At 54.7% G+C, this 12181-nt stretch overlaps 1 protein-coding gene across 1 annotated transcript; it reads right to left on the bottom strand.

Moving 5' to 3' along the window:
• Positions 1-6623: 6623 nt before the first annotated feature.
• Wnt1 (Wnt family member 1) lies at positions 6624-10895 on the bottom strand. The gene is made up of 4 exons (XM_090355681.1): positions 10792-10895; positions 9796-10049; positions 8830-9095; positions 6624-8047 (listed from the first exon to the last, which is right to left on the bottom strand). The coding sequence occupies exons 1-4, from the start codon at positions 10893-10895 to the stop codon at positions 7559-7561; spliced, it is 1113 nt and encodes a 370-aa protein (XP_090211807.1). The 3' UTR covers positions 6624-7558.
• Positions 10896-12181: the final 1286 nt, after the last annotated feature.

Below are 12181 nucleotides of genomic sequence, written 5' to 3'. Positions count from 1 at the left end.
AAAAGCCTAATTACATCTGTAGAACTGAGTAACTGAGAAGACCCCCAGCTTCATTGCAAGTACAGGCCTCATCCATCTACCTACCCAATCTCCCACTAACAGTGCCCACTACGTGCCAGGCACAATGTTAGGGTCTTATAAAAGAACCTGTGACCGTAAGATTTCCTGTATTCGAGGACCTCACAATCTAGTTCTGCTCACATCTTCTCTTCCCCTCTCTTTCTTTTATATACACGTATGTATGTATGTATGTATGTATGTATGTATGTATGAATGTATGTATGTATGAATTTATGTATGTATGCATGCATGTGTGTGCATGCATGAATATATCCAAACTCCTTTTCTCTGAGGTTGCTGCATGGCCCTGCATTTGTGTGGACTGTTGAGACTTCCCTGACTCTGATTGTTCCTCCCCAGGAAAGCTTCTCTTGCCTTTCCCTTCAGCTACCTGACTCACTGTTTTGTTTTCCTATCCTAAACTTTCCTATCCTATTGCAACCACTCTGTCAGCCATGGTAGCTTTAGGAACCATCAGTAAAATAGGCTGATAACCAGCCGCCAGTGTCTCAGGCTTTATAATCCTAAGCTACTCAGGAGGCTGAGATCTGAGAATCATAGTTTGAAGCCAGACCAGGCAGGTAAGCCTGTAAGATTTTTATCTTTAGCCACCCAAAAGCCTGATGTAGGAGTGTGTCAGAAAAAGCTCAAGGATAGCACCTATGCCTTGAGTTCAAGCCCCAGTACTGGTAGAGGCCGAGACCCTAGCACCCTGGAGGGATTCAAAGATGGATCTAAGAAAAGCCTTGTGAGATTCTGGGACCACCTATCCAGAAGTGAGTTGCTGGAAAGTGTAGAAAACCAAAGATCTCAGAACCTCACCCTTCTGTGACCTGAGGGGCTCTGCTCCTCAACCCTACCTGTCAATAGAGGCTATCTTCCTTCTCACCCCTACTTTGGGAGGCCCAAGCTTGTCCCAGGACACAATTCTGTAGTGGTGGTGGCTATAGGAGACACAGGTTGGAAGCGGAGCATTGTGGGATATTGTCCACTTTCCCAACATGCTCCGGGGCCCATCTTAGCCCTTGGCGGGGTTTTGGGAGAGGAAGGGAGGGAGGGTTGGTGCTGAGAGAGTGGGAGCCAGGCCCATCAAGGTCCCGGGAGTGAATGCCGCATTGTTGGCCAGGCTAGAGTCACAGATAATTACCTCAATTAGTGACAATGGGAGAGTAATAAATACAGGCTTAGTGTCTCCTACCCCACCAGGGCTCCGAAGATTAATCCAGGCTGACGGGCGGGCCCTGAAAGGCGTGATGGACAATTCATTAAACTCCCCAAATGCTGCACAACCTGGGCGTGAAGGCTGAGTTAGCCCCCTGGGGGCTGTGCCTTTGTCCTGATTGTGTGTCTCCACCACAGCAGAGCCGAGCAGCCCCCGGAGAGCCGGGAGGTGAGTGGGGCTCCCCCAGCCGGGCCAGGCGGCGGGGGGATTAGGCCTTGGTCCGGCCCTGGTTGCCCTGGCACACTGGCCCAGCCTGGCTGGAATGTCCGTGGAGGGGGAGCGGGCCGAGCGGAGGGGCGGGGCGACAAGGTGGGGTAAGGGGGGCACACAAAACCAGGGGCAGGAGGAGTTAATTAGACGCCAGCCGAGGAGGGCGAGGGGCCACAATAGGGCTGAAGGGCCAGTCAGGGACGGCCCCTTTACTTCCGAGGATTAAAAGGGAGAGGGGAAGGGAGGGGAAGAGGACTGGAAGCTTCACAGGGTGGCACTGCCCCTCTGGGCTCATCTGGGCATCCACTTGGCAAATGGCTGCAAACAGGAGGCTCTGGCAACCTACACAGATACCCTCAGCAGCCCACAGAATACTTTTCATTCCCTACATGAGCAGAGGATTGGGCAGGAAGGAGGGAAAGGACCCCTCATTCATCAGGGCGGCATATAGAGGCAAAGCAGGCTTAGGGACCCCTTTTCTTAGCTTCTCCCCTCCACATCCCATACCACATTGGGAGGCAGAACCACGAGCCTAAGGCATTATATTACCCTAGAGGCTTCCAGGTTAAAGCCAGGATATCCACGGGTAGATGGATCTGGAGCTGATAGGAACACATAGGAGTAGTTATGTGTGCAAGCACACATACACGTTCACATGCTCGTGCATGCAGTTATGCGTGCATGGTTCCCAGGCCTGGTAACTAGCTGGCCCTGACCAAATACCTGTTGAATGAAGAAAGAAAGGAAGGGATGCACTTCCATTTTGCTAAGAGTAAATGGGTATGCACTAGAGACATGACAGTAGGCTAAGTGTCATGGGTAGCTAAGCTTCTTTCTAGCCAAGAAGACCAGGAAATGTCCTGGAGTGGAATGCCAGAGGGCCCTTCACCTGCGAAAGGCTAAATAAATCAGTAACATATGCACTAGCCTGTTGGAAGTCCCATTTCCTTCTGGGGCCCCAGGGAATCCAGGGCAGCCCCTGGCTCCTCCCTAGGAGCCACCCCACCCTACCCCTCTCCCAGGGGATGACAAGAGAGCAGAGAGTTGGCGGCAGTTCCCTGGGCATATTTATAACTTACTGCTCGCTCACCAGTGGCTGCTTTTAGCCCAGACAGGGGAGGGGGCAGGAGGGGTGGTCTGTCTCATGCTGGGCCCCGGTTGGCTGTGGAAACAGTGAGTAAGGGTGAGTGGTGGGCAGCTCTGCATGGATATTCCTGCTCACACCACAGCCAAACAGCTTATTTTCTCCTCATTTTGTTATTTTTCTCCCTCTAGCCTGGAGGGGAGGACTGAGCCAGCCTGGGGCCATGGGGTGGGGGGGTGTAGACTGGACCCTAGGGTATTTGCAGACCCACTGACAGGGTTTTTCCAAGGTGCGTGTGGCAGGGTGTGTGTGGTGCCAGCTTGTTGACCCCCCTCAGGACTGTGCTGGTCTGCCATCTCAGTCCTCTCAGCTTTTCCACCACCCCCAGGATATTTCAGGATCGGTTCCTCCTGCATTTATGAAGGTTGACCTTATGTCCAGAGTCCCTGCCAGTTTCAAATTCCCACCACAACCAGGCATGTGTGTGGCACCTGAAGTAGGCGGGCATCAGAGCATCAAGCACATTCCTGAGGACACTATCCTATGGCTACGGCCTGGCCAGCTTAGGGAGACTCTTTCTAGGCACAGCTATTTTTCTTCCCAGGATCTATCTGCGCTGGCACAGAGAGAGAACAGCATGGAAATACCACAGATGATCATCATAATAAATGAATTGGTCCTCTGCCGTGCTTTGATGGATCTTTCTGTCTTTCTTTCTTTTCTTTCCTCCTTCCTTCCTTCCTTCCTTTCTTTTCATGGTGGGGGTAGAACCAAGGCAAAACTCTACCAGGAAGCCAGGTGCCAGTGGATCATGCTGGCAACCCTAGCTACTCAACAGACTGAGATCTGAGGATCAAAATTCAAAGCCAGCCTGAGCAGGAAAGGCTGTGAGACTCTTATGGCCAAAAAAGAAAAAAAAATCAGAAGCAGAGCTATGGTTTAAGTGATAGAGCTCTATCCTTGAGCAAAATTGCTACAAGATATTGCCCAAGCCCCAAGTTTAATCCCTGATAAGGTTACCCAGAAAGAAAGAAAAAGAAAGAGGTGGGGGGGAGTCTATCACTGCACCAACACTCCCAACTTTTCCTTGAAGTTTGTCATTTCAACTGATGCATCTTCATTAGAACCCAGTCTTATTTTGTACTTTCCTGAAGCCTATCCAACCCCAGTCTGGAGAGGGGAGAAGCTCTAATCCTTGAAGTTAGGAGATCGGTGGGAATGGTCAAAGTTGACTGCCAGCCCTTGACCCTGCTGCTTCTCCTCAATCCTGAACATTGTTCAGCCGTGGCCCAAGCCCTCTCTCTCACCTCTGGCAGCTCAGTAATCTATTTTGAAAGCTCAGTGCTCTGTCTCTGTCTCTCTCTGTCTCTGTCTCTGTCTCTGTCTCTCTCTGTCTCTCTGTCTCTCTCTCTGTGTCTCTGTCTCTGTCTCTGTCTCTGTCTCTGTCTCTGTCTCTGTCTCTCTCTCTCTCTCTCTCTCTCTCTCTCTCTCTCTCTCTCTACTCTGTCTCCATCTCTCTCTGTCTCCCTTTCTCTCCAGTCTTTTTGTATTTACATGCACACAATACTGGGGTTAAAGTCAAGACCCAGGTGCTGCTCAAGGCTGCTGCTCTACCACCCCAGCCACACTTATGCTTTTGCTGGTTAATTGAAGATAAGAGCCTCAATTTCCTGCCTAGGTTGGCTTTGAACCCTAATCCTCAGATCTCAGCCTCCTAAGTAATATAGGGGAGCTCTTTGGGTTATAGATTGGCCCCCCTTTTTTTTGGCTGGTTCTGGGGCTTGAATGCTTGGACATTATCCCTGAGCTTTTTGCTCAAGGCTAGTGCTCTATCACTTGAGTCACAGCTCCACTTCCAGTGTTTAGGTAGTTAATTGAAGATGAGAGTGGCCCAGACTTTTCTGCTCAGACTGGCCTAATCCTCAGATCCCAGCCTCCTGTGTAGCTAGGATTATAGATGTGAGCCATGGGTACTTAGTGAAGATTCGTCATTCTCTGCTCATTGTTCTTACTGGAAATCTGAGGCCTTTCAGGTGCCCCCTACCCAAGACCAATAAAAATGTTTATTCATCCCCCCCCCAGGCCACACTTGAGAGCTGAGATGGTGCTAGCTTGACCATTGGAGAGAGATGCCACTTCAGAGTTGACACTACCTCCCCCCACCCAACTATATTCCAAAGAGCAACAGGGGGTCAGAGTTCAAATATCCTGGGAAAGGTGGGAGAAAAAAAGGAATAGCAAAGGCATCCTGAGAAGAGGAGGAAATTCTCAAGCTGGCTGGCACCTTTTGTTGCTCTTTGAATGTAGGGTGCTTCATAGATTCCCCCTGCCTGTTTGGTCCTACCCTGCAGGCTGGAATTAGAATTCTGGACAGTATTTGGGGAGGGATCAGTGTTTGTCTGAGGTTCAGATTAACACTAAGGCTTGACTTAGACCAAGAGGCAGGAGGAAGATTGTAGTTAGAGATTTAGGACTCTGGGGGCAGAACTAATGACCCTGCTGACTCTGGATGTGACCTTGAATGCACACAGAGGTGTGTCCCATTGGTGCTGTGGGTGGTGGAATCCTCATTCTGGTTCTTTGTGGGGATGGCTGGTTGTTTATGTTTTGTTTTTCTGCCAGTCATGGATCTTGAACTCAATGCCTGGGTACTGTCCCTGAGCTGCTTTTTGCTTAAGGCTAGCACTTTACCAATTGAGCCACAGTACCACTTCCGGCTTTTTCTGTTTATGTGGCACTGAGGAACTGAACCCAGGGCTTCATGCATGCTAGGTATTCTCCCACTAAGACACATTCCCAGCCCAAGGGGAATGGCTAAGTTTATTGGTTTGCTTCTGGACCACATTTAAGCTTTCTTTTGGTTATAGTGGTTTAAACCTTGCTGGTGTTGGATACTAAGCCTCCTGCATTTTAGGGGTGGGGTGGGTGGGAGGCAGTGGTACTGAGGGTTGAACTCAGGGACTCTTGCTTTTTCCCTTGCTTTCTGTTCAAGGCTGGCACTTTGCCATCTCCACTTTTGGCTTTCTGCTGGTTATTGAAAGCTGCGTTTCATAGATTTTTCTGTCCAGGCTAGCTCAGCCTGCTGAGTAGCTGGGGTTATAGGTATGAGCTACTGGTACCCAACACCTCCTGCTTCTTTCTTTCTCCCCCACCATGTCTGGGGTCAGGACTAGAACCCTCACCCCCATTGCCTGAATTCTCCTGGACCCAAGGTTTGGGGCAAAGGTACAGTGTTTCCTCGTCTTGTGTCTAGGAGTAAGTCACCCTTGCCCAATTCCCCGACTATAGAGGAAGAAGGCCAGTTCCAGAGCTCAATGGCTGTACCACTGGGCCAACGTCAGCTACTCTGCTTGGTGTTTCTTCTCCTGCTTTTCAGTACATGATCACACAAGCATCACTCGGTGGTGGCTACTTTCACAACTCTCCCAAGGTGGGAAAAGCTGGCTCAGAGTTTGTTTAATCCCATGCATCAATGTATGTATGTGTCATTATCACACAGCTCCCTCCCCCCACCCCCACTGCTAAAAACTAGGAAGGAGAACCCTGCAGGATCACTGGATTCTGACTAGATTCTTCTCTCAGGAATCCCAGATCCGCTGCAGCCTCATTAGGGTCATCCAAAGGTCAGAATCTCTGGGACTTCTTGTAAGGCCAGGAAAATAGCTCTCCAACAATGTACCCACTCTACGTGTTTAAGAGAATAAAACACCCCCAAAACGGTTATAAAAAGCTGAGAAAGAAGCCAGAAATCCATGGCTCACGCCTGTAATCCTAGCTACTCAGAAGGCTGAGATCTGAGGATTGCAGTTCAAAGCGAGCCTGGGTAGGAAAGTCTTATTATTATTTCCAGCAAAAAGCCAGAAGTGGAGGTATGGCTCAAGTGGCAGAGCACCAGTCTTGAGAGGGAAAAAGTTAAAGGACAATACCCAGGCCCTGAGTTCAAGCCCCAGTGCACAAAGAACAAATAAGCAAAAAACATCAGAGTTGGGGAAAAGAGACAAGACAAATTACGCCGTGTTCTGGATTCAAGAAAAAGCTATCAAGTCATTGATAAAAATAGATATTTTATTCTGCAGAGGAAGGTACAACCTGGTGGGGGCGAGGAGCCACTAATAGCTACAGTGAAAGGAAATGCTGATTCCGGTAGGCAAAGGCATCTTTAAGATACTTGGGAAAGGGGGTAGACGGGAGAAGGTTGGAGGACAAAAGGAGAGAAGAACAGAAAGGGGGTGCGTTGGTGGTCTTTGCAAACCAGGCTGGAACCCAGTACAATAAATAGATTTATTTACAACAACCAAAACTCGTGGCTCTGTATCCACGTTTCAGTGCAAATTATTTACACACTGATGAAGAGGCAGGACAGGAAGAGGTAGGAGGCAGCAGAAGGAGGCATAGCTCACAGCTGTTCAATGGCTTCATGATAGAAGCTGGGAGAGAGAACGGAGACTTTTCTGCTGGGTTCCCTATTTTTTCCACATCATCACAGCTGCCCTTTTCACCCCCGCTTCAGCTACCGGTGGAGAGGAGAAAGGCCTTAAGACGAAGGCGAGTGTTCAGGGTTTGCACCTTGGCTGGAAACGCGAAGGAGACCTTGTAGGGGCCCAGAGGAAAGAGGACTAGAAAGGTGGTTGGCGCGACGGAGCTGACTCCCGCCTGTCCCCCGCTCCCCGTAGGAGAGGAGACGAATCCTTCTCTCACCTCCAGACCAAGTAGGGGCCAGTGCAATAAAGGGGGTCTCCCGCGGAGAGGGAGGGAGGTAGGTCAGGGCAGGGCCCTCAAGATGGCAAAGAGGGTTCATGCAGCCCCAGGCAGTGGTTTGAGGAGTCCCCAGGTAGAGAGGCGGTGGGGGAGACCGGACGTCCGGGCGTGGGGGTGGGGAGGGTGGACGATTTATCGATCAGGGTCTTGAGTGGTAGCGAGCGTGGACTGGAGGGGAGCGATCTGAGGGTGGGGGCGGGTGGGGGGCGAGTCCGCGCCACGCATCACAGACACTCGTGCAGTACGCGCGTGTGCGTGCAGTTGCGGCAGCTGACGTGGCAGCACCAGTGAAAGGTGCAGTTGCAGCGCTCGGTGACGCGCTGCGTGCGCGTGCGGTGACCCCGGCCGCAGCAGAGGAGCTCGCAGCCGTCCAGCGCGGGCGACGAGCTGTTGCAGGCGCGCCCGGCGGTGCCCGCGGTGCCCAGGCGTCCGCTGTACGTGCAGAAGTTGGGCGATTTCTCGAAGTAGACCAGGTCGTGGGGGGAGGGAGGCTTGTGCGCGGGGTCTTCCGGCTCCAGGCGCAGCAGCTCGGCTCGAGAAGCGCGGTTGCTGCCTCGGTTGCCATAGAGGACTCGAGAGGCGCCGTCGAAGCGATCGCGCAACACATCGCCCACGGCGCGCAGCGTGGGCAGCCGCATCCAGCAGGTGCGCACTGTGCACGAGCCGGACATCCCGTGGCACTTGCATTCCTGGCGCATCTCGGAGAATACGGTCTGGAGGCAGAGGGGGGAGAGATCAGAGTGTCCCCGTGGCGTTGTCAGAGCCCAGAGCCACCACTATCCCGGATACCGCCCCCTCCTGGACGCTGCCGGGACCTCAGCAAAAGCCAAAAGCCCCGGCGAGAGCCCCGGGCGGGCGAGGGTGGTGCGAGCTATCCCGAGGAGATTTGGGCCCCGGACCAAACTCGGCTCCAGCCCGGCGAGTCAATCTTGGCCTTTCAGTCTAATTTTCAAAACTGTGCGATAGAGGGGGCGGTAGGCAATCTATTCTATGTGAGACAGGGTTTCTTTCAGCACCTCCGCCTGTGTGTGTGTGTGTGTGTGTGTGTGTGTGTGTGTGTGTGTGTGCGTGCGCGCGCGCGCGCGTACTAGGGCTTGAACTCAGGGCCAAGACTCTGTCCTTGAATTTTTTTTTTTCTGCTCTGGGCGCTGTCTTTGAGCGTTTTTGCTTAAGGCTTGTACCCTACCACTTGAGCCACAGCTCCAATTCTGGCTCTTTTTTTTGGTGGTTCATTGAAGATAAGAATGTCACAAACTTTCCTGCCCGGGCTGGCTTCGAACTGCCGTCCTCAGATCTCAGCCTCCTGTGTAGTTAGGATTACAGAGGGGAAGGCACGGACGTGGGGCAACTGGATCACTAGGTCTTCCTTTCCCCAGCTCTTCCCAGCCTCCAGCTCCGTAGGGGTGCCCTTTCTGAGCGCCCCTAACCGCATCTCTGACGCGTACTTCGCTGCCATTCCGCTTAGGGTGCGGACGTTGCCATTTAGGCGACTTACCGTCCGGCCCGCCTCGTTGTTGTGGAGGTTCATGAGAAAGCGCAGGTCCCGCCCCTTCTCCCCGGAGTCCACGAACTCTCGACCGAAGAGGCGGCCGAAGTCGATGTTGTCGCTGCAGCCTCCCCAGTGCCAATCGGGACCCCCAGGGCCACGTCGCCGGTAGTCGCACGTGCAAGACTCGATGGAACCCTCAGAGCAGGAGCGCGCCACCGAGTGGGTGACTCCCGCCGAGGTGATGGCGAAGATAAACGCGGTTTCCCTGCAGCCTGGGGAAATGCAGGAAGCGGAGCTGAGGAGGCGCGCGCGGGGGCCGGGGACGCACGTCCGCCCGCCCGCCCGACGCAGGGCTTAGGGCTCTGAAGTTGGACGGGCGGCGCTGGAGAGCTGCCCCTCCGGGTCTCACGGGGAAAGCAGGTGCGTGGGCACACACCCATGAACCCTGCTCCTAATCACACCTTACGGAGACACTTTGGGGGGCGACTTTGGCGGGGGGGTGAAGAACGGAAGTGGGACAGCTCTAGAGGCAAAACGGAAAAGAGGGGAGCGGAAGACCCCGGCTTTGCCGAGACTTTCCTAGCCCAAAGTTAATCAAGTTGGCGGCGCAGGCTTGGCTGGGCACGAAGCACGCCCTATGCCCGCAGAGCAGCTTCCCAGACACCTTGGAGAAAATCTGGGGAAAGGAGACCCTGCCTCCCAGCACGCGCGGTCGGGACTGCCTTTCTCCGGGGAAAGGGGAGGGAGTGGCTCTGAAAAGGTCAAGTTTTGAGCCCTAAATGTGTGTCTGGAAAAAAGCCTGGTAGAAAGGCTGGCCCGGGCGAGGCAGCCAGGCGCTAGGCGCTGGGAAGTTTGATGGTGAAACACTGCGGGCGCCCGGGGACGTCTTCCTTTGCGACTCGCCCGCCTATGCCCTGGGGGTGACCCTGCGTTTCCCCTAGTCCCGGAAGCGTCGCCTTCCCGGGCACCCACCTCGGTTGACAATCTTGCCGAAGAGGTGGGGCCCGGGCGCCGTGGGGCAGTTCCAGCGGCGGTTCCGGAACTGCCACTTGCACTCGCGCACGGCGCTCTGCAGCCCACCGCTCACGCTGTGCAGGATCCCCGGGTTCTGGCGGATCAGACGCCGCTGCTTACGGCTTAGTAGCTGCAGACTGGGTTCCAGTACAAGCTGCAGACTCTTGGAGTCCGTCAGCAGGTTCGTAGACGAGGCTACGTTCACGATGCCCCTGGTAGGACGCAGAACGAAAAGTTCAGGCACAGGCAAGGGGACGAGCACCTTCTCCAGGAAGGCTGTACCTACCCTGTCCCCTGGCTGGGGTCGGGTGCCTGCAGAGAACGGCGGCAGATCAACGACAAGGTAATGCCTAGGTGCCCCTGGTTGCTAGTTTGAAAAGAACTGTGCATTCAGGTTTTTGTAGCCCCGGGGGTCTTAGCCGCTCGAGCCCTGCCTCCAGGGGCTGGACAGAGGCTGGACAGAGGAGGCAAGAAGAACCCAGAGACTCTATGTGCATGTTGGCTCTTCCAGCCGACTTCTGGTCAGACCCTGTGAGGAAATCCTGGCCTGTATAGTCTTTGCCCTCCCAAGGCATGGAATGCTCAGGGAAATCACCCTCTTCACAATTCCTTCTGAAGCGAACACAACTTGGATTCCTGACCTGTGGAGACCTGTGGGGGCAGCCACCGGCCTAAGGCTGGAACTGGGGTTCCAAGTGGACGGGTGATAGTAGATGGGAGTGAGCTCTCCACTAGAGTACCCTGAGTTTTCAGGGCGGGAGGAGGGGGGCTGGCAGCTTTTTCACCAACTTTGGCTGAGCTCAGGTCTCTGGGCCAGAGCACCCTGTTTGTGGTGGAGTGAAGTCAGAGAGCCCAGAGAACCTGTGGGCTGAGGGATCCCACAGCGTAGGAGCTGGGGAGGGCTGGCTGTGCGCCCCAGGACAAGTGGCGAACCCCGCGCGACAACTCACTTACCACCATCGGCCACTGCTGTTGGCAGCCAGGGCTGCAGGCAGAGCGGCCAGTGCCAGTAGCAAAGTAGCAGAAAGCCAGCTGGGCAGCAGAGCCCAGCGCCCCATGGCCTGTCTGGCCTTGCCGGTTCTGGGCTGCAGTTGTGGCTGGCTTTGGCTGCTGCCCGCGACGGTGGGACCGGACGCGGCGGTGGCGGCAGTGGTGAGAGTTCGCAGTCTGACTCTTAACAACCCTGGAGGCGGGCGGCGGGCAGCATGGTTCGCTGTCCCGGCTGGTGGGCTGAGGCGGCCACAGCGGGCAGCACCGCCTCTTATAGTTGCGGCGCTGGCTGGAATGACGAGAAGAGGCTGCCCCGCCGCCGCCGGGGCCCGCAATGTGGCACCAGGGCGCACCGGTCAGGGGCGCAAGACAATGGGCAGCGAGCGGGGCCGTGGCTCCCGCCCGTCTGAGCGGAGAGGTGACAGGCTGGCCATCGGAGCTCGCCCCCCGCCCCCCTGCCTGGTGGCCCCCGCCTCCGGGTCTGCACTGGCCGCCGACCCCTCCCCTTGGGGCGCCCTCCCACGCGCGCCTGCCTCACTCCTCTTCACGTCCCGAGCCCCGTCGGGGCCGGAGCATCCGCCAGGGGGCGCAGCCACCGTGTGCTTAGGGAGAACCCGCCTGCCTGGAGCCCCAACTGCCTAGCCCACATGTGGTGGGGCTGTCCCCTCGACGTCACCCAGGGCCCCCGTCGGTGTCCTTTCTCTCCACCACCACCACCCCCATCCTGAATGGTGGAAGGAAAGCTGTGGTTCAGGCCAGCATCTCTGGGTAGACACTTCCCCCGCCCAGGAACCCCCGACGGCTGGACAGAGAAAGGAAAAGAGGGATAAAGGGGCATGGGTGGAGTTGTGGTCAGGGATTCCCGGGGGTGGGGTGTCGGGGTGGACCGACCAAATGAAGCTGGCTGACTGGGAAGAGACCTAGAGCCGCATATGGTCCAGGACAGCACAAGTGGCTGTGTGTGTGTGTTATGCACGTGAGAATATCCATATGTTTTCAGGGTGCACATTCCCCTATATTGGTGTTTTCAGAAATTCCTTGTTCTAAGAAGGGAGATTAGGAACTCTTTCCAAAGCATTTTAGAATCGGCTCATCAAGGGATCATCAAGTTATTTTGTCACAGTCACTGCCCTGGGCAGTGTGTCAGAGAGGGGGGTGGCAGCAATGACAGGAGACCCAGAAGCTTGTCTGACTCAGAGATGACTCAAGTAAGTGAACAATCTATATGGATAACCTGTTCTTTGTCCCCTAGCTCTTTCTTCTGGCTAGGACATGGGTCACACCTAGTAGATTGATACAGCCCCATAAGGCTGGGAAGTAAATTGGAAGACAGAGGCAGTGGGATGAGAGGAAA

This window comes from Megascapheus bottae, chromosome 2 (genome assembly GCF_031878675.1).
Source record: "Megascapheus bottae isolate mThoBot1 chromosome 2, mThoBot2.hap1, whole genome shotgun sequence".
Taxonomy (NCBI): domain Eukaryota; kingdom Metazoa; phylum Chordata; class Mammalia; order Rodentia; family Geomyidae; genus Megascapheus; species Megascapheus bottae.
The sequence above is the reverse complement of the archived record's forward strand: the minus strand, read 5'-3'. Positions and strand labels throughout refer to the sequence as shown.